The sequence below is a fragment of the Eriocheir sinensis genome, chromosome 61 (genome assembly GCF_024679095.1).
Source record: "Eriocheir sinensis breed Jianghai 21 chromosome 61, ASM2467909v1, whole genome shotgun sequence".
NCBI lineage: Eukaryota > Metazoa > Arthropoda > Malacostraca > Decapoda > Varunidae > Eriocheir > Eriocheir sinensis.
In genome coordinates, this window is record NC_066569.1 from 1,233,503 (window position 1) to 1,259,634 (window position 26,132).

A 26,132-nucleotide genomic window follows, 5' to 3' on the forward strand; every position below is an offset into this window, starting at 1 on the left:
GGGACACGGAACCCAAGTAACACGTCCGGCATAACATTGGCGTCAGGAGTGTAGCCATTTGTTTTTTCGCCATGGAGACTCGTTCCCAAGCTGCCCAGAGGGACGTCATGTTGACTGAACTTTTGGAAGCCTTGAGACTACAGGGGGAGAAACAAGAAAGAGCACACCAAGAACTCAAAGAACAACAAGAAAGAGCACAGCAACAACAAGAAAGAACACTCCAAGAACTCAAAGAATAACAAGAAAAAGCACACCAAGAACAACAAGAAAGAGCACAGCAACAACAAGAAAGAACACTCCAAGAACTCAAAGAACAACAAGAAAGAGCACAGCAACAACAAGAAGGAACACTCCAAGAACTCAAAGAACAACAAGAAGGAGCACAGCAACAACAAGAAGGAACACTCCAAGAACTCAAAGAACAACAAGAAAGAGCACAGCAACAACAAGAAGAAACACTCCAAGAACTCTAAGAACAGCTAGAAGATCGCTTCACAGGATTACAGCTACAGCTAAAAGCAGTACAAGATGGAAGTGAATCAGTGCGAAGAGAAATGACTGATGTGACCATGAACTTGGACAACGCCTGATAGAAGTGGAGAAAGAACACACAAATTTTCAACAAGAGATGGAGGTGGTACGGGAGACGACACACAAAGAAATATTAGAAGTAAGTGACAGACTGAAGGCCCTTGAAGACTGCTTGGCTGGAAACGGACAGCCAGTGCCTGCAGGGGCTAGTTGTACCCAAGATGCTTCTCCTACGCAAGTCCGGGGTAGTTTGAGCCCTGTTTCGCCTGAGTTTATCCCCGCAAGATCGAAGTTCCGCCAGCCCCATGAGTCTGCCGAGTTCGCCTGTTAGAAAGAAGCCTCAGGAGTTTGATGGCAAGGTCTCCTGGGAGGCTTACCGCGCTCAGTTTGAGCTGTTGGCAGCTCGGAACGGATGGGATGACCAAGAGTGCGCGGTACAGCTGGCCACTAGCCTGAAAGGGGCGGCGCTGGAGGTCCTTGCTCAGCTCGACAATGCGACAAAGGGCAGCTACAGCGGGCTGGCACAGGCGCTGGAGCAACGATATGGGACCAAGCACCAGAACGAGCTCTTCAGGGTTAGGTTCAGAACCCGCAACAGGAGGCGTGACGAGTCTCTTCAGGAACTCGCTCAGGACCTTGAGAGCATGGCGCACAAGGCATACCCAGGTGCCACCCCTGACCTGCTGACGGTTTTGCTGCGTGATCAATTCATCGATGCCCTGGACAGCCCTCAGCTGAAGATACAAGTGAACCAAGCTAAGCCAACATCAATGCAGGAAGCTCTGGCACGTGCCATGGAGTTTGAGTCCTTTGTTAGGTCTAGCTTGTCAAGCTTCAGGGACGACTCGACTTCTGGCTTTAGGGCACGAAAGGGCGCTGTCAGCGACACAGACAGGTTCCAAGGAACGTGCTGGTACTGCGAGAAGGTTGGGCACAAGGAGAACGAATGCTATAAGAGGAAGAAAGAATATGAAGGTGGCATTAAGAAGAAGCCCAGAGAAGGACCCAAGTGCTGGACCTGTGGAGAAAAGGGGCACTGGAAGAATGAGTGTCGGAAAACTGTGCCCCCAACGAGGGACCACCACTCGGGAAACTAAGGAGGACTGGTTCACGGGGGCAACGACCAGTCTGTCCTGTACATGCCCCGAAGATGTCAATGTGCAGGAGAACCACCATGACGAGCTGCCAAGTGGAGGGCAAGGTTGACGGAGTGTTGTGGCCTGTGGTCGTCGACACAGGCTCGGAACGCACATTGGTGCGGCCTGACGTGGTGAGTCATCGTCGGCTTCCTAAGACGTCACATCGACTGTGCGGAGTCACTGGACACTATGCAGAGCTCAGAGGCCCAGTGGACGTGAAGTTTGAGCTCGGAGGAAAGGAAGAGTCCCTCTCTGTGTACGTGGCCGACATGGACGACCCCTGCATCCTAGGTATGGATTATCTTGTCTCCCACAGGTGCGAGCTGGACTTTCGCGCTAAGCAGCTGACTGTAGGAGGAAGGAGGGTGCCACTGACGACTGTGAACAAGGAAGACCTGCCAGTGACGGTCAAGCGCACCACCATTATCCCTGCGAGGTCGGAGATGCTGTTACCCTGTCAAGTTACTGGTGCCACCCGGCTAGCCTGTGTGTGGTAGAAAGTGGAAGTCGATGTCCGGTAGAAAACGGGGTGATTGTTGGCAGTACTTTGGTAGACCCTGCTGCAGCGGAAGTGCCTGTCGTCGTGGCCAATGTCTCCTTCAGCCCAAAGAAAATAGAACAAGGGACCATGGTGGGGTTGTGCCAAGAGATCGACCAGGAACCGAGAACCTGTGTCTGCAGGAGAACCCTGACGAAGCCCCAGGAGGAGCTGCCCGACTACCTGCGCGACCTGTTTGACAGGAGCTCCAAGTGTCTAGAGGAGCCCCAAGTGGAACAGCAGGGAGCTTCTCGTGAGGAATGCAGATGTGTTTTCCACAGGAGACCTGGACTTGGGGTGTACGGACCTGATAGAGCACCACATCGACACAGGTAGCCACCGCCCAGTGAAGCAAGCTCCTCGAAGGATGGCACCAGCCCGTCGCAAGGAGATGGATGAGGTAATGGATGATCTCCGTCAACAGGGGTTAATCGAGCGGTCCAGCAGCCCGTGGGCGTCTGCTGTAGTGCTCGTCAGGAAAAAGGACGGTTCCCTCAGGTGCTGCGTGGACTATCGAGCCCTCAACGATCTCACCATCAAGGATTCATACCCACTCCCACGGATCGACGACACGCTCGACGCCTTGGTGGGCTCCAAGTGGTTTTCAACACTGGATATGAAGTCTGGGTATCACCAAGTCAAAATGGCGGAGCAGGACAAAGAGAAAACAGCCTTCTCCTACGGTCAAGGCCTGTGGCAGTTTAAGGTCATGCCCTTTGGCCTGTGCAACGCGCCGGCCACGTTCGAGCGGCTGATGGAGAAGGTGCTGGAGGGACTTCACTGGAAGACGGCACTCATCTACCTCGACGACGTGATTGTCTTTGGCCAGACCTTCGAGCAGGAGATGGAAAGGCTATCAGAGGTTTTCACCCGGTTTAGAGCTGCACACCTTAAGCTCAGCCCGAAGAAATGCTGTCTGTTCCAAAAGGAGGTCCAATACTTGGGACACATCGTGAGCGAGGCTGGAGTACGCACTGATCCTGAGAAGGTGGCTGCGGTAAGGGACTGGCCGACACCCACCAACGTGAAGGAGCTGCGGAGCTTCCTCGGGTTGTGCAGGTTTGTGAAAGGCTTCGCTACGATTGCTGCACCACTGCACCTCCTGACGAAGAAGGGGCGCAAGTTTGAGTGGACAGCGGAAACTCAGGTTGCCTTTGAGAAGCTCAAGGAGGCCCTCATCAGCTCGCCCGTACTCACCTACCCAGACCCCTCTAAGCCTTTTATACTGGATTGTGATGCCAGTGATGAGGGGATTGGTGGAGTGCTGTCCCAGGCATGTGCCGACATGGAACGGGTTGTGGCCTACTTCAGCAAGAAGCTCACTCCAGCCGAGAAAAACTATTGCGTGACCCGGAAAGAACTCTTGGCAGTAGTCAAGAGCCTTGACTTTTTCCATGCTTACGGTGCAGCTTTCACCATCCGCACGGATCACGCTGCATTGCGGTGGCTGAAGTCACTGAAAAACCCTGAGGGCCAGCTTGCTCGCTGGATAAGTAAACTAAAGCAGCATCACTATACTATTGTGCACCGATCTGGACTAACACACGGTAACGCGGACAGCTTGAGCCGGCGCCCCTGCCTACCTGAGTGTCAACATTGCCTCCAGAGGGAAAGCGTCCAGAATATGTGCCGCCGCACTACAGTGGAACAGACAGCGGAGCTAGGTGCCATGGGAAGACTTGGGAAAACTGCAACGGGAGGACCGAGATCTGAGACCAATTATGGAGTGGCTGAGTCAGTCGTCAACGCGACCTGGGTGGGAAGTAATCTCGAGAGAAAGCCCTACCTCCAAGAATTACTGGACTCAGTGGGACACTCTTCGGATGGACGACGGGGTGTTGCAGCGACGCTGGGTCTCTCATGATGGTCTTGACCACTACTGGTCCACGGTGCTACCTGTGAAGTCCCGGGAAGGCGTCTTGAAAGAAATGCATGACAGCATCACCAGCGGACACCTTGGGGTAAAGAAGACACTGAGTCGCCTGCGCCAAAGGTTCTATTGGGTTGGCAGGAGGAAGGACGTCGAAGAATGGTGTCACGCGTGTGAGGTGTGCTGTGCAAAGAAGGGCCCCAAGAAGCGTCACCGTGCCCCATTGCAACTATACCAGGTTGGAGCCCCCATGGAACGGGTGGCAGTGGATATAGCAGGACCCTTGCCTCTGACGACGAACGGAAATAGGTACATCTGCGTCACAATGGATTACTTCACCAAGTGGCCGGAAGCCTACGCCATCCCTGACCAAAAGCCACTACCATCGCCAAGGTTTTGGTGGAGGAGTTCTTCTGTCGCTTCGGTGTGCCTAACGAGCTCCATTCCGACCAGGGAAGGAATTTTGAGTCAACAGTCCTTGCTGAGTGTTGCAAACTTCTGGGTATCAAGAAGACCCGGACCACCCCTCTGCACCCACAGTCAGATGGAATGGTGGAGAGGTTTAATTGGACGTTGGGCCAGGAGTTGGCCAAGCAGTGCAACAATGATCAGTCTTCATGGGATCAGAAGCTGCCTGCGCTTCTCATGGCCTACAGGTCTGGCGCCCACGAGACTACGGGGTATTCACCGGCAAAGCTGATGTTTGGACGTGAGCTGCGATTGCCGGTGGACCTACTGACAGGAAGGCCTCCTGGGGAAAGCCTTCCAAGGGACGCCTCCAGTTTTGCCCGTCAACTAGAGGAACGGCTGGAAGAGGTGCACCATCAAGTCCGTGGTGCCTTGAAGTTCTCCGGGTGTCGTGCCCGGAAATTCGGGGCACTAAATGATGTTAAAAGAAAATTCAACTAATGGTATCTGGGGGAAAAACAAGGGGGACTCACCCTGGGGGTAGTTTTGCTGCCACCACCCAGAGATCTACCGATGGACTATGTCACCGGTAGCTCGCTGGGAACCTTAAAATATATGTATGTAACAAGACTAAATTGGTGTCTAACCATTTTATCTTAATGTTTGTTGTTATCCCCTTCCGATTGCAGCACCCAACTCGATCCGGAACCTTGACATGGTGCTGTACCTGCACATGTCTCACTATAGTTGTATAATCACCAGAGCTGGGCGCGTTACTGGATATCGGGTAGTCCGGTACCGCTCCTCCGCACCTCGAAACACATATAGTCCGTACCTGTACTTCCGCGCCTAAAATTTTTTCACTCGTTCCGGTACCGCACCTCCGCACCTCCGGTACCGTACCCAAAACTATTAAAGCGCGCTGAAAAAAAAAATCTAGTCGTAAAAAAAAAAAGAAATACAAGGCAATACTGCAGCAGCATTATTATTATCATTATTATTATTATTATTATTGTTTTAACGCATAGAATCTCCACCACCCTGAAGTAACATTTTTTTTATTTATATGTCATTTTTTTTTAACAATCTCCACCACCTTGAAGTAAAGTAACTACTTTTACACTCATCATAATTATCATACTCAGTACACATGCACAAACAGAAAATTCCGGTTAATATCATTCAAAGAGGAAGAGAAGGGAATAAAGAAAGATGTTGCTGATTCAATTTTATATATTCTATTTCAAATTCACATATAGAAATTGATCACATAGTTTACAAGTTCATTATAATTTAGTAAATTATAATGTTTGTGATCATTTTATACCCTCAGGCGGAGGTACGGACTTAAAATACTGCCGTTCCGCACCTGTTACTTCCACTTCGGACTTCCGCACCTCGTTTAAAGGTCCGCAGGTCCGGAGGAGCGGAGGTGCGGACAGAGGTACGGAAGTGCCCAGCTCTGATAATCACATTATGTAGGCTACTGCCTGGGGTTTGGGATGGCATGTTCCTCCCTTCTCCTTTGTTGTTTATTTGCAACAATAAACTATCAATCAATCAATCAATCAAAGCGAACAGTTGCCCTACGTGAAAACATATGGGACCAGTCTTCATTTCTTGCTAAAAAGAAATTTTTAAAAATTAATGACGTAGGGACAGGCGTAGGGACTTTGCCTTTGTATGTAGGGACACGTAGGGACTTTTCATGACATCGGTAGGGATCACAGACTTACATAAGTGTATGTAAGTCTGTGGTAGAGAGGGATATTTGACCAACCATAATTTTCGGGTTGGCAACACTGCGGGGGAGATGCAAGCAGCCATACAGATTATCGTACTCTGAACCTCGCCTTTTCTAGCTCCGGACCCATAACTATCGCAGAAAAACATGAGTAATTAACGATTTTAACAACTATAAATGAATATCGTTATCTGTGTGGGAGTGGGCGACAGTTTGGGGTAAAAAAATTGTTAAATATATCACGCTCTGTACGACACTTTGGTGCCGTTGGCTGCACCACCACCACCAGTCCACCACGGCCCACAAGAGGACGGAGGGAGGAGGAAGGAACCGAGGGGGAGGTGCGAGCATCACTTGGCACTTGCACAGCGGGCGGCGGTCAGCGGGTGCTCAGCAGCAAGAGTCCTCGTTCATGCCTTAAACTGGTACGACACATTACTTAACGGCCATATTTCAGACTGCAGCACAACGCTGATGCAACACTCACTCACCCCGCGCCGCACACCCTAGACACGAACAGTTGTATTTGGTTCCACACACACAGACTTAGGGCAGTATCATGTACTTACACTCTTGGCCAAAAGGTCTTTGTTATTGTGCTCGGACTCCAAGTACTCCACAAAATTACGAGTTCATTGGAAGCAAAGAAAGCAGACGTGTGTGTGTGTGTGTGTGTGTGTGTTGAGGCCAGGGTGGGAGGCGCTAACAAGGATGTGCCCTAACCTTGGTCCCTGGGCTGAAATGGCACTGAATCATGTCAAGTGGTTAAGGGCTAAGAGGGCTTGGCAGTGTGTCGCTTGTCAAAAGCACCAGATAATATTCACTCACGAGAGGGTAGCCTTCTCTGGCGAAGTTAACGTGTAAAAATTTGGGATAATATTTACGATAGCTTAGCCTCCTCTGGCGGCGGTCCAGCCGGTGTTGCGAGAAATACCTCGCAGAAATAAGTCGCACATACATTGGGGGGGAGTCCAGAGGGGCTGCGCCCTCCCTGGTTAGGATGTTATGTAAAGTTCGATTGGAGTAGTTTAAATACGCTCCCCCACCCAAAACCCTCGATTTTCCATGGCTGTCCAAGTTGAACCTCTCTGTGACCTATTTTGCGGCTGCGGCAGCGGGTCCACAAAAGGCATTGAAAAGTCAATCACTTAATGATTTCTGGAGAAAAATACTATCTCCATGATAAACTGCATCATATTTTGTCCAGAAATAAGCAGTCAGCATCTCAAAATTAGTAGGCTTCACTTTCGTGAATATTCCCCGAATTTTGGTCTTTCACCAGTCTCTCTATTCCAGATGAAACTATTTTTCTGGTAGTTTTTGGCTTGTTTTAAATTAATCTGCGATTGATATATAGGAGGAGGAGGCGGGGTCTGGGAAGCACAAGGGACATATATTCTATATTATTTATACCTCAGTATATTCAAATCAATCTATTGAGCATCGGAAATGGTCTAGAAAATATGTTCAAAGGGTGGGGGGGTTGAGGGGGGGTGAAGCCTCCCTGTTAGCCGTTAGGTTACAAGTCGGGGTTGGTTTAGTTTAAAAATAATTTGTGACTATTGAGAGAGAGAGAGAGAGAGAGAGAGAGAGAAATCTCACTCGCTCGCTTGCATAGAAAATGGGTGTGAACGGCAGAGCGAGGCGGAGTGTGCTACGGGGAACTAGTATTCCTGATATATGTAACCCCCTAAAAGTAGGTTTGATATTATTCTAGTGGTTGCCCATACTCACCCCTCGCAACCAAAATTGGCTAGGGGGCCTTTGAGACTGCGGAGAATGCGGCGGTAAACATGAAGTGCATCGCAAATACATAGTTTTGAGTTAATGGGGGGTTGAAAAATACCATAGTTGTAGGGAAATTCCTTACATTTACCTAGATGTTGGGAAATTCCATACATTCTGGGATTTTTTTACCACGTACGGAATCCACGCAATTTCACTCAGTCTCATACCAAAGGGGGATCGAGGGGGGGGCCAAGCCCCCCTGTTACAATATTAAGGTAATAATGAAGCATCTAAATGGTTAGTAATTCCCGTCATAAGAATCTTGCAACCGTCATATATGACTATGTATTCACTCACTGGTAGTATGTACGAACGCGTGAAGCAGGTTCGGTAGCACGTACGAATGCGTGAAGCAGGTTCGAACGCAAAACTGGCGCCACTATAAAAATTGCCTGCGCCATGACGGGCTTGGGCCGACCACCAGGCCCCTGAAGAAAGCCTACAGGCTGAAATATAAACAAAAAAAAGGGGGGGGTCCAGGGGGGACACAGGCCCCCCTGGTTAGCAGGGGGTCAAGAGGTTAGGTTATGTAAAGTTCGGTTAGAGTAGTTTAAATATGCTCCCCCGCCCAAAAAAACACAATTTTACGGCACATAATACATGTGGGGGTCCGGGGGGACAGCCCCCCGTGGTTAGCAAAGGGGTTGAGAGGTTAGGTTATGTAAAGTTCAGTTAGAGTAGTTTAAATATGCTCCCCCACCAAAAAAAAACATGATTTTCCGGCACATGATACATGTGGGGGGGGGTCCAGGGGGGGCACAACCCCCCTTGGTTAGCAAAGGGGTTGAGAGGTTAGGTTATGTAAAGTTCGGTTAGAGTAGTTCCCCCTTTCCCAACCCGGGGGTCACGACCCCAAGAGGGGGCCGCCAAGCACTTTTCCAGGGGTCGCCAAGACCTCAAAATATCAAACATGGTGTTTTTTTGTTACAAACAACTAAACTAGTGGGGTCTCAGTCATGACTATAGGTGCATGATTGATTGAGGTTGCCTGAGAAAAAGGTTGGAAACCACTGGAGTACTTTAAATATGCTCCCCACCTAAAAGAACCGATTTCTCCCTTTTCCTTAACTATAATATGGAGGCGTATTATTGTATTTGGAGACAGGAGTCAATATCCACAATTACTTTCAATTACTCTCTCTCTCTCTCTCTCTCTCTCTCTCTCTCTCTCTCTTGTGGCATTACCGCCACGGGGGCTTGGATGTATTTTTTTCTTACTTATGTCAGCTTCTTTAAGCATACAGTGCAGCCTCGGTTTTTGTGATTAATCCGTTTGAAAAACGTCTGACAAAAATTGAATGTACGAAAACTGAACCAATATTTCCCATAAGAAACAATATAAATCCAATTAATCCATTCCAGACCACCCAAAATATTAACAAAAAATACATTTTATAGAGAATAACTATAGTTTTACATACAGAAAACAATGATAGATAAATATAAATGACTAATGAAATGCATAAATGAACATTCAACATCACTCTTACCTTTATTGAAGACTCTTGTTCGCGTATGGAAGACGGCGAGGAGGGGAGAGGGAGGAGGAGAGGTTATTGTTTGGAAGGGTATATCGGCCACGCGTACGCCACTTTCATACTTTGCTACGAGTTCTTTCTTGAATTCTATCGTGTTTTTTGCCTTTTTCTTTGGCTCCATGGTGGCTTATTTAGCAGTCGCACTTAATAAACAAGCACAAAAGAAAAAAAAAAATATTACGAAATGTTTCAGAACGCTGACTCAACAAGAAACAAGGGCAGACTGACAGCCGCCACCGTACCGTGAAACACTCCTATCTGGTAACACTGCTATCTAGAGCTTTCGGTTAATGTTATTGAGTTGATGCGACCACGAGGCACGAAGCACACCCCATGTCACATGCCTGTGTCACTGTTCGAACATGATGGCATTGAAGGGTCAAAAGGACTCGGTTTTGGGTTATTTGATGCCGCAGTGTGGTGCGAGGTGCCTCATTGGCGAATCAAAGTGACACGTGTCACAAGACAAACATCTGGTTTAGAAGTGGAAAGTAATCGGTCCTTCTGTCAAACTACATGCATACCATTAAAAAGGATAAATACTCAGCTAACACTTACCGAGAGGTGAAGTAGAATTATATTTTGAGGAGACTAAAGAAGACTAGAGTATCAATCCATCTGCCCATCATGGCGACAAGAGGAAAACTGAGCTTCAGGAAGCTGCTTACGTGTCACCCCTGCGTAGTAACACTTCATGAATGTAGTCCTTTAAAATTATAAAATACAAATACTTGCGCTATTATTTGCTTTATAATAGAGAAGAAAATAACGTAGAACTCTTAACTCCTTCACTACGACTGGGCGAAAACAGCGCTGCGCGCTGTATCCGGGATCGCCGTGCGCGCCAAATTTCAAATGTCGCTATTGAATATAACAAGTTTTCAGTCATAAACTCAATATAATCATCATGTATGATATATGAAAACATGCAGAATTAAACGGTGCACATAAAGAAACTCACTACGGCCGGGCCAAAACAGTGCTCCGCGCCGTATCCGGGATCGTGCACATGTCAAATTTCAAATGCCGCTATTGAATATAACAAGCTTTCAGTCATAAACTCGACATATTCATCACGTATTATATATGAAAACTTTCAGAATTAAATGGTGCACATAAAGAAACATAAATTAATTGATAATTTTGAGATGTAAGCATAAATATAAAGAGGAAGTAACTCGTATATTGGCTAAAGTGCGCCAGGATGCAGTATGCGCATCCTTGGATGTGGTACGGGGCACGTAAGGACGCAGTATATGCGTCCTCGTGTTGAAGGGGTTAAAGACAGTTTTATGTCCAAAATCGTAATGATCCATATGCGTTCTGAATATTATTGACTTAGGAACTAGTTTCTGTGGTGTAGTGTAAGGCAGCTATGAGGCTCAGTCTGCTTAGGGAGCCCTCATGAAACAACAACACTGGACTTTGAAATTTTCAAGGCACCCTCACATATTTTAGCCATTGACGCAGTAAATTGGTATGAATCAGTAACTAAAACCTTAACAAATGTGAAGCACTCCACATGCTATTTTTTTTATGTATTTGAAACAGTTGTTAGCAGATTAACCAAACCCTTAATATTTGCTGGGGCCTACCAGAATTGGTCCTTCTTACAGGCTTGAGGGTACTGCTTTGAGATGTAAACAAACATGGCGGAGATAGCAACATTCAAAGGGGTAATGGGTATAAAGTTTGTAGCTACGTCATATTTCTTTATTATTGTTCTACATTGTAAGTCTAGTTGTTGTAATATTTTTATACATTTTTAAAACATAAGGAAGTGTGAAATTTCAAACTTGAATGTGCTTCAATGTTTGTTGAACACGTATGTAAAGTAAGAATGTTAAAAGATAAGTGCAAAATGGAGAAACAGGCACTTGTAAATATCGAATAATAATCTATCTTCTCAATATCTCATCAATATTATCCAAATATTGTTTGTGTTTATCAATCAAGCAAAGTCAAACAATTTTATGAAGAAGGTCTGTCTTACATCAATGATCCCTGTCTACTAAGGAAACGTAGCGTGTCTTCCTTGTGTTGTCAGGTTTGGTGTACAGTAAACCCTCAATATAATGGACCCGCTCATAACGGATTTTGGATATAACGGTCAAGGTCAGACGGTCAGAAATCCATGGGGACCGACCAAGAATTGTTTTTGAACCACTCGCTTCCGGAAACTACATAAGCATCTTCTAGTCACCTCACCCTCCTCCCTTTATCTGCTGTCCCATCCTTTGGTTATTGTCGTCTTTTTCAGCCCACCTGATGAAATTCTTTCCTCCTTGTGGTTTCCATTCACATGAAGAATGTATTTATACCACAAAAAAAGTCTTGTGCATCAATCCAGGATGTAAATGTAATGAAAACTAGCCAAGTGTTTGTGAGTGTCGGTACTGACACAGCTTAAAGGGGCTATCACACTGGGCAAGTTTTCCTCCAACCTCCGATTAATCAGCGGTACCACCCACCTCCAGCACTTTTTCCACTGACTGTCGGAGCAAATTTGCAGCCTGTAGCTTTCGGGAAGGAACCGATTTGCTGGAGGAAAATTCGAAGTCAACTGACATTCTGTGTAAATTGTTGAGAAAACAAATTAGTTTGCCATAGTGATTTTATTTCTTGCATAACTTGCAATAGAATAAGAATTATGAAAAAGAAAAAAAGAGACCAAAACAAAACTTTATAATAGAACAACATAAGTTGTCACTTGACCTCTTAACATAAACAACCCCAAACTGCTCTCTCCTTGCTAACCACTGCCGCCTCCACACATGCCTCTCCTTCTTGGCTTTAAGCTAATTGCAGTGAAGAAGTAAAGGTGATTCGGTGACAATTCTTCTCGAATAGAAGCCCGTCGTCCTGAAGAGGTCGGAGGAGATTTGAGGTAGGATGTTGGAGGAAAAATAGCCCAGTGTGATACCCCCTTAAGGGGTCGAGGTGGGTTAAGCCCCGCAGTTAGGTAGGTTATGTATAGTTATGTTTGGTTAGTTTAAATTTATTCGGCACTCGGTGTTGAGCTTGGAGGAAGAATACGTATTATTCCTCCAAGGTGTTGAGCGCAGAAATACGCAGCTAGGGATGTGACATGGCGGCCTATGTTGCGAGAAATACCTCCTCGAAGCAATAAGTCACTTTGCTGTCCACCACGCATACGCACTGGGGGAATACATGGCAGGAAAACACTAATTTGCCTGGTTTTGTTTTAGTTTGTCCACTTGTGATCTTTGTGAGCGGTGAGTGAAATGTAGAAACTAAGCAAGTTGAACATCTCTCTCTGCAAGTTATTTTGCGGCTGCAGCTGTGGGCTGCGGCGGGTGTACAATAGGCATTGAAAAGTCAATCATTTAATGATTTGTGACAGAAACAGTTATATATCAGATTATTTCATAACACTCCGAAAACTACCAAAAAAACTAAAAAAAAAAGTTTTGTGCCAGTGCAATTTTGGCATACTTGTACAACTTTACCTATACCCATAACAATACGGCCCCCAGCAGGGCCCCACTGCCAACTTGGCAGCCTCAGTGCCTCGTAGTCCATCACCAAGTGTGCTATGCGGCTATACAGACAACGTGCACACAGCATACACAATAAGAAAAACTATACCTACGTTTATTAGGTTCATCGGCATTATTTTACATTTTTCTAATTTTCGCTGCTCATAACGGACTTTCGGCGTTAAAGGACTAAGGCCCCCCCCCAATTAGTCCGTTATATCAAGGGTTTACTGTATTTCATTCTGGGGACTATTGTGGCAAATGGAGGTGTTTTGGGTGTTGGTCTCATACCAGTAACAATAACCCCTCGGCCTACCATAACCTAACCATCGACATATAAGACGCAGGTTAATTTTTTTAATCTTCTTTTTTGAAAAAAAGTGCATCTTATATGGTGGGAAATACGGTATCTCCACTTTAAAAAAAAACATCATATTTTGCTCATGAAAAGATAATCTGTCTTGAAAATAAAACACTAACTTGTGCTACGAAGTGTTGCTCCTCAGTCAGTTTTCACCCACACCAAATACTTCCATCCCTCTAAATTACATATCATTGGTCTCACTATTGGTTGTAGTTTGACTTGGTATAAAAAATACGAAACATGTAGACCCATTTATGCACATGGAATACAGTATGTGTAAACATTATTTTCAATTAACCTCAGGCACCCATCTACATAGCTAAAAAAATTCTGGGCGAATATATGTCAGTGCATGTACAACAGCAGAATTTTATAAAGTGTATTTGGTCAGGAAATAAGAGACACTGGTTTACACAGAAAAGCTATCTCCACAATAAGAAAAAGCATCATATTTTGCCCATGAAAAAATTATTTGTCTTGAAATAAAATGCCAACTTGTGCTACATTATTAGCAAGGCCACGGCTGCCTCCACACTGCTGCCTGACTTCCCTCTAATTGCACCCACTCACCCTCACCAGCTCCAGCAGTGAGATGGATGCCTCCAACACAGCAAAACATTGACCCTCAAACAGTCAACGCACTCGTAACACACACATCCATAAACACCAAACATGTCACACTAACACTGACGCATACAAGCACTCATACTTTCCACGCACCATACACCACTGGAACAGTCTCCCTCAACAGATTTTAGAGCGGTACAGTAGACTCACTCAGAAAACAAATACACTCACTTGTCACACCAACACAAACAATTACACTTGATTCACTTACCTCCCCTGCATACTCGGCTCCCCCATTCCCCCAACAGCCAACACAAATATGCGTGTAATGCACCTGTACAGCTGCCCTGTGCATTAATTATCAAGATCAAGAAGATATAACTCACCCACGACGCACATATCCACAACTCCAAATGCCTCCCTGCCTCATTGATCCCTCCTGCTAACCCTGCTTGTGCCTCTGCCCCTGATGCCTCCAGCGCTGCCTCAGCCATTCATCCTGGCTGTGCTATCCCATACAAGTCCTCCATTGCCTTTACCTCTGATTCCGATTCATTCAACCCTCCGATGCTTGCTGCCGGCACCAACATCTTTTTGTGCTTTGGGACAGTTTTGTAGAACTCATCACTACCTCGAATTTGTCTGGCATGAGTCGCACAGATGACGAAATCCATGGCCTGGTTGAACGAGGTATTATCGTGGGTTAAGACACTTCGTCCTGCTGGAAAAACAGAGTATGCAACAATGGGCCAGTTTTACAGTCCAATACAGCAACTTTGTAAGCTCCCCAACCACACACAAAATACCATGAAAATGTCTTGTATAGTGTCTGGTGCTGATGTGAAAACAAAGAAATTTTAGGAAACCACACTGGAAATCTCTATTAGTATCAAGTATTGAGTAGAAATAACAGATCATTGCTGGGAATACAGTTTGGTTTGTGTTTGACTGTTGAACTGGCCCTTTATCTCAATGAGTGATTCAAGGTGTTTTACTCACCCAGTACAAGTGGTCAAATCCATTCACTTCCAGTCTTTGCATAGGAGGGCATTATGTTGTTTAACCCCTTGGCTGTGGATTTCCTACAAGAAGACATCACCAAGCTACAGGAAGGGAACAAAAAGTAGCTGCTACAATTCAATGAAGAGAAATGTAAAGTCCTGCACCTTGGAAGGGGATATCCAGCATACCAATACCACATGGGAAACACTCCACTGTCCACCACAGAGGCAGAGAAAGAGACCTGGGACTACAGTCAATTCACGTATGCCGCAGATTCATAAGGCGCGGTTCCTATGACGCGGTATGGTTTCAGAACCATATGTTCAGATCACACGGGTAAATCCATCTCTGACGCGGTTCATGGTCTCCCCTGGCCAAACGAGCGCAGAGTTGCCAGGTTGGATTTTTTTTCCGAGGGGGAAAATCTCATGGTGGCGGTTGGGTTGGTTTTTGGGAGGATTTCTATCCTCTCTCTCTCTCTCTCTCTCTCTCTCCGCACATTTTTGTATTCAGTAAGTTACAAATTATCCTCATTTTTCAGAATGATCATATAGCCAAAATTTATAGATGTAGACAAGAAGAACGTTCGCAGTCGGCTGCCGTTGCCCTCACTCAAATTCCAAGTCACAGTCATGCACTCCCCGACTGCTCCTCATCTCTTCCCGTCAATCTTTCCCCCCTCCTTTGCTCCTTTTTTCAGGTAAAGTGGACCTGGACCAACTGTCTATTCCAGCAGGCAAAAGAGAAAGTGATCTGGCTAACTAGCCTACTAAAATCTACAGCAGGCCCTTCTGCACATCAGCCTGCTGGCAAACTGGCTTTTAAATATCTAAATTGGCCAGTGTTCCCAGAGCCTTTCCTTTCTTTTGTCTTTCTTGCTGCCCAGTCCAAAAGGGAAGAAATCAGAGACTAAAGAAACTAACGAGAGAGAGAGAGAGAGATCTTTGAAAGTGGTTGGTCACCATTAATTATTGCATAAACCCGTCCGCTGCAATTGGCACGGATTTGGCTTTCATTGGCAGCCTGGCAAGCCTTTCTCTGCCTCTGTGGTGGGTAGTGTAGTGTTTTCCATGTGGTATTGGGGTGCTGGATATTCCCTCCCAAGGTGCAAGACTACATTTTTCTTCATTGAATTGTAGCAGCCTCTTTTTGATCCATTCCTGTAGCTTGGGAATGTCGTCTTGTAGGAAATCTGCATCCCAGAGGTTAATATGTGTGCCAAATAATATTTTTTGTCAATTTCGGGTTGGCGGGGAAAGTAAATGGTTGGGCGGTTATTGGGTGGAATGTGGCGGTGGCGCAACGGGTTCCCAGTCCTGACCTGATGAGTACACGTCTGTAGTCGGTTCACCCGAGTCTGAAGTGTGCATTATCGCACAGCGGCAACCTGCAGCCACACGGCATGTCCGATTTCATGGATAATGTATGCACAGTAAACAGTCGTCACTGTCAATAATGTGCAGGCAGCATTAACAAATACCGTCAATTATAGTCGATTATGAGTTTTAAAAAATTTAGTAATGTGATAAATAGCTGTTGTATTAATGTAAAGCCTGCTAATTTTTCTCGGTGGTGGACAGCTTCAAGGCTGTTTAATAATCATAATCAGTGATCTTGTAAATTAACAAAACAGCGATTTGTGACATTACTAATATTTTTAACTCAGTCGACTATGATTGACGGTATTTGTTAATACTGTCTGCATATTATTGACAGTGACAACTGTTTACTATGCGTAGGCTAGCATACAGTATCCATGAAATCGGATATGCCGTGTGGCTGCAGGTTGCCATTGCACGATAATCCACACTTCAGACTCGGGTGAACCGACTATAGTTAAACCCCCGGCCCCCGCACGGCAAGGAGTCGGCTCGCTTACCTCGCACGTGCTGCACAATGGCTTGCAAGCCTGCTGGGAAACCCACGGGCAAGATTCGCCCACTGACGTATGAGCATACGTACTGAGTGAAAAAGTGGAAGTTGGCGGTGGCCGAGTGGATAAGGTGGTGAGCGTGGGGTCGGACTGAACAACATCAAAAGGCAGATAATGCCTACCGGTGCACTTGGGCTAGAACGAACAGAAAAAAAAAAAGGTGTGGTGGGGCAAAATGGCAAGGGCCAGAACCAAATTGTATTTTCACCATAGGTTTAATTATTCCTTTGACGCGGTTTCCAATGGCACGGCCGTTGCTCAGAACCAATTAACCGCGCCATACGCGACTCGACTATATATGTTACCAGGCTATCAGTGAAAGCCAAATCCGTGACAATCGCAGCTGATGGTTTAAGGCCACTCAGAAGATTTATATATTCTCAGCCTTACGATGCCTGCTCTTTAGTATCCTGTGTCACCTTTTAAGTATGGCTTTGCCGAGAAACTGACTTCCTTTCTGTGATGAGGTAAAGATTTGTTTTACTAATTCTTTTATCAGGACATCTTTTTCTTATAGCTATTGATGCATTTTTCCTAATTCTGACATTTTCTTCCACTAGTTTTCAGTGAACCCCCCCTTTCTCCACCTCATAGAGACGCTAGCGGTTTCCAAGACAAACAGATATCAGATTAACCCTTGACGCAGGATATGTTTAAACAAGTTTTCTATTCCTCGACTATTTGCATCCACCCCTTATGGCAAGCTCAAGTTTACGAACATTAATTTGCAGGCTTTATTTTATTTTTTTTATTTTTTTGTGTTTCCTCTTATTTTATTTATTTATTTATTTTGCCTTTGAGCTGTTTCCTTTGCTGTAAAAAAAAAAAATCAAGCCGGTTTTTCCTTGCTCCAAAATGTTGTTCCTCAGTCCATTTTCACCCAGACTTTTGGTTTGCTGTTGTTCCCCTGAGCCTGTAGATAGTTAGGTTGTTAGCATGAGTTTTCCATTGAGTGCTAGTGTTGACATCGTGACCTGGCGATGTACTTGTATCAGTTACTGTTTCACTGCCAACAGTGAACGATTCACCCGCCATCAGTATAATTCTCTGCCCTCGAAACATCCTACATGGCGCAGTGAGTAGGATGTCTCAAGGGCTTTATACTTTCATCCTTATAAATTATATATCAATGATTTCACTATTGGCTGTAGTTTGACGTGGGATGAAAAAGATACAAAACATAGGTTAGACCCATTTTATGTACATGGAATACATCATATGTAAACATTATTTTTCAACTTATGTCAGTGCATATATAATAGCAGAATTTTATGAAGTGTATACAGTTAGAAAAGGAGGAGATAGAATTATACAAAACTTCATTTTCTGTAATGTTTTATTTTTTATTTATTTTTTCTCAAAGTTGACCAGATCTGGATAAAATTTACGGTTTGGTCATTTTACTTCTCTAAATCAAGCTTGTAAAATTTCCAGCAAAGATCCACTGGTGATGAACCAGATTTCAGGTTGCTGGTCCCCTTGACATGGTACATATGTTCTCATCCATTATAATCAGTGTTGCAACTAGCCCTAAAGTATCACCAGTGTAACCCTACCAACACAGCACCCAATTTCATAAGTATCATATTTTACCATCATTGCCTCAAACACTGGAACACAAGACTAACAGCTGACACTCACCTCCCAGCATTGGTGGACTTATTCCCCCAGACGTTGCCATCACCCACTGCATTGCACACATACACCATCTGAATTGGTGCCCCACACAGCCTGACACACCAGAGCACTTCTTCCTGCACTGTTCAAGATTTTACTCTATCCACATAGCCCTCAATCCTCCCTAACCAAACTTCTTGTCTACAGACCACCACTAGGAGACTTACTGGATAGAGACTCACTCAGCACTGCCATCACCTTCCAAGTCTTCAAAAACACAACAGCAACGGCTAGATCCAGCCAACTGCACACAAACGGCCATTAGCAATCTGCAACTGTGGGACTCTAAAGGCTGTGGTTCCATGGCCTACCCAGCCCCCTGAAACACTGAAGCAGAAGAAGGTCAGTTTAGGAGACAAGTTAATTGGCAAGTGAAGAAGTAAAAATTAAAAACTGAGGGAAGAGTGTGGTGGACCATGTTTTTTGTGAGGCTGGCAGACAAAGATTCAAATCCTTTAATCGCTTGTGCTTTCTGTCTCTCCATATGGCTGTGAGACTTAGATACTGAATAGTGACCTGGAGAGGTGTGTCGATACCTTTGGTAGCAAGTGTCTTTGCAGGATCACGGGGTATGGCTGGAATGACTTCATGTCGAATCAGTGACTACGTCATGAAACTGAATCAAGGCCTGTTACCTGCTTAGTCCGTTGTAGTTGTTGTAATCCTAGCAGATGAGTGAGTAACTTGTAGTCATTATTTAACAAATAAGAGTAGTCTATTTTACAGATTTCCATTCATACATGAGTCAAAAATGATGCTCTTTCAAGTGGAAATCAGCTAGGAAGGTGCTTGAGCAAATATGATGATGGGTTACTACACAGTGACAACAAGAGACTAAAAAAGCATTGCTACTTCTGAAAACGCTAGCTTGGGGGCAAATTTTAAATAGTGTAAGTTGCTTCTTTTGCTGTATTTCACCTGCTGTCAACAATTAACCTTACATTTCTATATAAACATAACTACTAACTGGGAAAGGCAATTTGCAAAACTTTCTATAATATGCTTTCAATGTTCCCTCTGTTGAATGAAGTTAGGATTGGAAGTGTGTTGGTTTACCGTTTACCATTTATCATTGATGAGGTTTCAGGCCTGGCTCCACTGCCAGTGCCGTGCTCTGCAGGGCAGTCAACAATATGTTAGCACCTAGAATTAATTCTTGATGCACTTGTTTGTAACGTTGTAGTGAATGAATGAATCTTGAGTGCTTTCTTGAAGGTTACTGGTGTTATTTCAATAAATATATGACTATATCATAGTTACTTAGCCATGTTTCAGTTTGCCCTAAAATATCAAGATCTTTTCGGTTTATAGTATCACAAATATCCAATGTTGTATTTATTGTTTATCAGACGTGTTTACTGAGACCACACACCACTGCCACCATCATCGCCGCCCTTCCTCAGCTAGTCATTCATGCTTCAGCAGCCCTAAATTGCCCAATGTTGTGCAGTGAAGATGGGTTCTGCCAGAATAGCAATGTCCATGAGCAGTTGTGTGGAAGGTTACAGTTTGTGGGGGCAGGGGGAGTAATGGTGCAAGTCCCCAGTGGGCTCTGGGAGGAAGTGACGCAGTTGCCATGTCTAGCTGATCTAATTAATTTTTCGTACATTTTTTAACTTTGTTCGATATTCAATAGCTGACTTAATGTACTTTTGTTTGTTGTACTTTCTATAATTGACTCGTGACAATTTTTAACTAGTTCTTTCTAAGTGAACATGACTAGCTACATTAATTACAACAATTTGCATTACCTTCCGACTTCTGACTGCTATAAATCCCAGTAAATCACAATATGAGTAAAATAAAATACTTCTGGTGGATTTTTTTTTTTTCAAAACCCAGGGTGTTTTTGTTTTTTATTTCTTTTTTCTTTTTGCACTTTGTACATAACACAGGCAGTTTTGTCTTTACATAAGCTTCATTTTGGTATCAAAATGATGATTCTAGCTTTAAAACCAACAAAAAAAATGCAATTTAAAGTTGCTAAAACTTCAACTGCAATTTCTGAGGTTTTTAACCCATAAACCATGTTTGACTCATAAAAAAACCCTCTTTAAAAAAATAAATTTTTTTTTGAAAATCTTTCATAAACACTATGGAATACATAAACATATTAGGCTACATATCTTAAAAACTGGCGCTTACCCCAACATTGCACGCGGCGCCTCATATAGCAATGGAGGGAATGTATGGAAGGTGATGGGGCTCCTGCCAGTGGTGAGTGTTTTCCAAGAAGGGACCAGAAAGACGATAGTGTAAAAGGAATTTTGGAAGAAAGTCTGGATGGTGCATACTGCCTAGGGTGGACTACCGGTAATGCAGGTGTTCTCGCTGTCCATTACCAACTTTTTCTTGGTTTATTTCAGGTCTGACCCGAGGGAGTGAGCTGTTCTAGAGGCTGTGGTCAGTGCCGAGCGAAGTCATTCCTTCCTGAACCAAGACCAAGACCAGGCTACAACAGCTAGTTTGCTTAGAAAACCATTGACGGATGAGCTGTCTGGTGTGTACAAACAAAGGGAGATCACGGAGAGAGAGTTGAGACGCGCACGTTTCACAGCCACACCGGTCTTAAAAAGAACATCCTGAAGGAAGCCTTGAGGTTTGAGCCAGGACCAGCAGATGGACTCCCTGCAACAGGTGTGCAAGCAGGAGGCTGCAGGGCAGGACAGCAGCATGAGTTGTCAGGACCAGCAGATGGACTCCCTGCAACAGGTGTGCAAGCAGGAGGCTGCAGGGCAGGACAGCAGCATGAGTTGTCAGGACATGCAGGAGCAGAATGTTGCAGGTGGCAGTTGGGTCAGTTGTGACCAGCAGCAGCCTGCTGCTGAGAATATAAGACCCAGAAAAGAAGGGAAGTTTATGTGTCTAGACTGTGGAAAAATATTAACCTCGAGAACTGGCCTCATCAGCCACACCCTTGCACACACTGGTGTGAGAAACTTTGAGTGCAATGAGTGTGGAAGAAAGTTCAACCAGAAGAGTCACCTCACCAAACACAGCTTTACACACACTGCTGTGAAAAACTTTGAATGTAAGGAATGTGGGAAAAAATTCACTCATAACAGTAAACTCACCAGACACATCCAGACACACACTGGGGAAGGAAACTGTGGTGTGGAGTGTATAAACTATGAATGTGTGGATTGTGGAAAAAAGTTTGCCTATAAAAGTCAGCTGACCAATCATGCCCTGACACACGGCGGTGTGAGAAACTTTGAATGTGGAGAATGTGGAAAAACCTTCATCCGAAAGAGTCACCTCACCAAACACACCTTAGCACACACCGGTGAAAAGAAACATGAATGTAAGGAATGTGGGAAGAAATTCATGCAGACGAGTCACCTCTCTACCCATGCTCTTACTCACAGTGGTGTAAAAAAATATGAATGTTACCACTGTGAGAAGAGATTCATCCAGAAGAATGACCTCACCAGACACATGTATATACACACTGGTGCCAGAAACTATGAATGTTTGGTATGTGGAAAAACATTCATCCAGAAGAGTCACCTTACTATGCACCACATTACACACACTGGTGAAAAAAAATATGAGTGTTTGGAATGCGGAAAAAGGTTCATCCAGAAGAATGACCTCACCAGACACATGTTTACTCATGCTGGTGTAAAAAACTTTGAATGTTTACAATGCGGGAAAAAATTCATCCAGAAGAGTCACCTCACCAGTCACACTCTTACACACACTGGTATAAAAAACTATGAGTGTTTGGAATGTGGAAAAAAATTTATCCATAAGAGTGACCTCAACAAACACACCTTGACACATGAGGGTGTAAAAAAATATGAATGCTTGGAATGTGGAAAGAAGTTCACCCAGAAGAGTCACCTTGCCAGCCACAGCCACACACACAGCGTGGCAGTACTGGGAACGTAAGGAATGTGGGAAATAAATCATCCAGGAGTCACTTCACCAGACACACCCTTACGCACACAGTGTAAGAAACTATGAATAAAAGAATGTGGTAAAAAATAATCCATGAGTCACATCATCACTCCACCCTTACAAACACTTCTGGAAACTGTGTGGAATGTGGAACCAACCAGAAGTGTAAGTTTGCCAGTCACACCCTTAGACACACTGCTGTAAAAAACTATGAAAGGAATGTGTAAAGAATATAGTTTGGTTTGGGCACTGACAATGACTGTGTGGGACTGTTGAACTGGTGTTGTGTCCCCTAACCACAGATAAGGGGGACAGGTGTATAATGAATTAGCTACACCTTTGCAAGAGGGTGTGAAGCAAGCAGTTGGATGCCATACAACATATTAGAGTAACTAGTATATGTATTAAAAACAATGGACCAGTGGACTGTCATGTACTTCAGTTATCACTTTATCATCCGAATAGTGTTACTTCTCCGATTTCATGTGTATGAAAATTAGTTCATCAAAGTTAGAGATAATTGTACCTCATTCAGGGCTGTTACAACCCACCCCACTGTGACTCGAGACATCGCCAAGGGTCAGTATCCTCGGACGTTTCCACCTCCCACATCAACCATTTCCAAAGGCCAAAAAGGAGACCAATCAGGTTTTCATGAGTTTTTTTCACATTCATGGTATGAGATTAAACTACCCCTGGAAATGCCCAAAACTCCTACAAAACCTTGTCAAATGTGAGGTTTGAGAATATGGTCCGAGACAGCTACCACTGACTGTTTTAGGAGGGGTAAAATTTCTGTGATACTGAACTGACATCATCGTGCCAGGCGTTAAAACTCAGTGTGATAAACCCATTAACCCCTTCTGTACAATGTCGCCTGTGTCGACGTCACGAAGCCTCTGCATTCACGATGATGCCCGCAGGTTTACCATTTAAGTAACATGCAACAGGTTTGTCATCTTCAGAAAACTGTTGTGAATAAGTAAACTATATGCTGAAGCTTGTTACATTGTAGTTAATAGTTTGTTTGTTTTTTCTAAAATTGATGTAGCTGTTTTATAATGTACTTTGCATGAAAAATATTACCGTCATTAATGTAATTAATATATTTACAATTAATGGAAGTGTTGACCAGGAAAACTGAATTGCTTGAAACTAGATTCTAGCAACTTGTAGCTGTAATTCTGTAATTACTTTTATACACACACACACACACACACACACACACACACACACACACACACACACACACACACACACCTCCTACTTGATTCTACACACTTCCCTCCACCTCACCCCCTCCCTCACCTCCCACAGTCACATGATAACTCATTGTATTGTATTCTTAGCTGAAAGTTTGTCAAGCAGTAAATATACCAATTACTATTATTATTATTTTAATACAAGTCTTCCCATAATTGCAGGTTCATTATTCACAGATTCACACATTCGTGTTTTTCCCCCCAGATGCACAGAGGCGGTCCTGAAGGAATTTTCACGATGCCTCTCCAAATATTCATGCTCCCTCCACTGACGATTCAGACGTTCGTAAGGAAAAGGACAGTGTGTACATGCATAAAGCAGCATAATGTCATTAGCAGCATTATTCATCAGCTGTACAAACACTACAGAGAGAGATTTACACAGATTAAAGTGTACTGTACATACATAAACTTAATGCAAATACATAGTTCTTGAAATCTCACTGTTTGGTCCACAACCTTATAGTAGTAGGTATAGGTGATAATAATGCTGCTTATGATACTTTATGCTGCTTTATGCATGTATACATCGTCCTTCTCTTAGGAACGGCCGAATTGTCCACAGGTGGACTGTGGATGTTTGGAGTGCACTGAAAATTCCTTGGTGGCTGCCTTTGTACATTTTGAGGTAGTGAACCCACATATACAGGTGGATGTTTGTGTATGTCTCTCACACACACACATATAAGAGGGAAAAAAGGAAACTGCTAAGTACTTCAGTACCTCATAAATCCAGTCAAGGCCTTGTTATTGTAGTAATGCAATTCTTTCATGTCAGAGTTCAAGATGATGACACAATACTTCTCAGATCAAATATAAAAGACTAGTAGTATGTATATTTTTCTTTATTTTAAGCAAAGATATTAGTGCCCCAATTTCCCCTTGCATTTCTTCTTAATTTTCCCTCTTCTTCTGTCTTCTTCATTTCCTCCTTGCCCTCCTTCCTATGGTGGTGGCTGTGGCAAAGGAGGGGAGAGAAGGAGGCACCCATCCAGCAGGCCAACACTACACCAGGCTCAAGACCCTGACATCTGGGGGCAGGAAATAAATATATGAATTGCTATACACATGGTTTCCTTCCTCCTGCTCCTCCTAAGTTAGTAGTACTCCTAAGGTTGCATTAGATACACACTGGGTTCTATTTTTTCTCATTACTAAACTGTATTTGCTTCTATAATAACAAAAGTATATTATGTAGAGGTGAAAGCAATGTGTTTACAGGATGCTTACTATTATTATATTTTTGCATCTTATCATATAGGACAGTGTGGGGCTTAAGGGCTCTTAATATTAAGGACTTTCATCAATGACTCAGTCCAAGCAAGACCTAAGGGTGGTCTGATGTGGACTAGTAGCCATTATGATTTAGTAATGAGTATGGAAATGCCATAATTAGGTCGATGTATTCTTTCCTTCTTCCTGCATCATTCTTCTCTTCACTGGATGTACCACACCCTGAGGATGGGTTGATGCACCCTTAACCTCAGTCCTCTCATAAGTTTGCTGTGTGCGGCGTCCCTATAAGGCTGGGAGACGGGCGTCCTGAAGGTTGGGCAATGTTGCAGTCATGTGCTGCAGCTAGCAACACACCTCTGGCCCCTTATTCCAGCAAAGATGGGTGGCTTCTGGCTCAGAGAGGTCAATCAGCTAGTCTGCATGACCATGGTATCCATAAACAATGGGAGCGCATAGGTAAACAAAGGCTTGATTCATGCTGTAGCAACGGTCACGATCAAGTCATGGTCTGTTTATGGGGTCTGGTTGCACATTATTACATGCATTTAAAGGGTAGCACACACACTGGCAGCAATGGTCATGTCACGGTCTGGTCACACTCCAGCAGCAATCCATTCAAAATATATCTTGACCAGACCATGACCAGGACAAACGTGCCAGCACGTATGGAACTCCCCTTCACTCCTATTGAATGAACCCACATGCTTCATTTTCCAATTTCATGTTTCTTCCTTTCTTTCTTCCTAATCCAATAGTGGTGGTCATCGCCAACTCTGCTTGTAAACAATCACACATCCTCCATCAACAATGATGTGACTCGTACTGTTGAGGGAGCGAAAATTCAAAATGACGGGCCTAACTACCAGAGCAGGAAACATCTCCTGACTGGAGTGTGACTGTCTCAGTCCAAGGTGTGAATAGTGCCCATGGAAGTGACTAGGTACAGCACCCCACCCTCAATATGCTCTGCCCTTTATCAGTTGATTTGTCTACACTGCCCCAACACACACACACACACACACACACACACACTTTCTAAGTGTGTGTGTGTGTGTGTCCATTCTCTCTCTCTCTCTCTCTCTCTCTCTCTCTCTCTCTCTCTTGTGTAATACTATAGCATGCCACAGTAGCC

General features: G+C 44.4%; 2 protein-coding genes across 8 annotated transcripts in view; one reads left to right on the forward strand and one right to left on the reverse strand.

The window, feature by feature from the left end:
• Positions 1-6,351: 6,351 nt before the first annotated feature.
• On the forward strand, positions 6,352-23,888 carry LOC126986077 (zinc finger protein 33B-like). 3 transcript variants are annotated; one of them, XM_050841768.1, is made up of 4 exons: positions 6,356-6,655; positions 18,747-18,941; positions 20,966-21,236; positions 21,312-23,888. In XM_050841768.1, the coding sequence occupies exons 3-4, from the start codon at positions 21,219-21,221 to the stop codon at positions 22,491-22,493; spliced, it is 1,200 nt and encodes a 399-aa protein (XP_050697725.1). In that variant the 5' UTR covers positions 6,356-6,655; positions 18,747-18,941; positions 20,966-21,218; the 3' UTR covers positions 22,494-23,888. The 3 variants fall into 3 exon arrangements, with proteins under 3 accessions (XP_050697724.1, XP_050697725.1, XP_050697723.1); XM_050841766.1 differs by having other exon boundaries at positions 6,363-6,655; positions 20,966-23,888; XM_050841767.1 differs by lacking the exon at positions 18,747-18,941 and having other exon boundaries at positions 6,352-6,655; positions 20,966-23,888.
• The window catches only part of LOC126986076 (transcription initiation factor TFIID subunit 3-like), a 41,792-nt gene continuing 39,356 nt past the window's right edge, over positions 23,697-26,132 (reverse strand). For all 5 annotated transcript variants that reach the window (XM_050841762.1, XM_050841761.1, XM_050841763.1 and 2 more), the window contains exon 10: positions 23,697-24,795. The gene's annotated coding sequence lies outside the window, so the exon portion shown is untranslated. The remainder of the gene's footprint in view (positions 24,796-26,132) is intronic.

Coding starts and splice junctions, on each gene's coding strand:
- LOC126986077 (XM_050841767.1), top strand. CDS start 21,219: ATGGACTCCCTGCAACAGGTGTGCAAGCAGGAGGCTGCAGGGCAGGAC.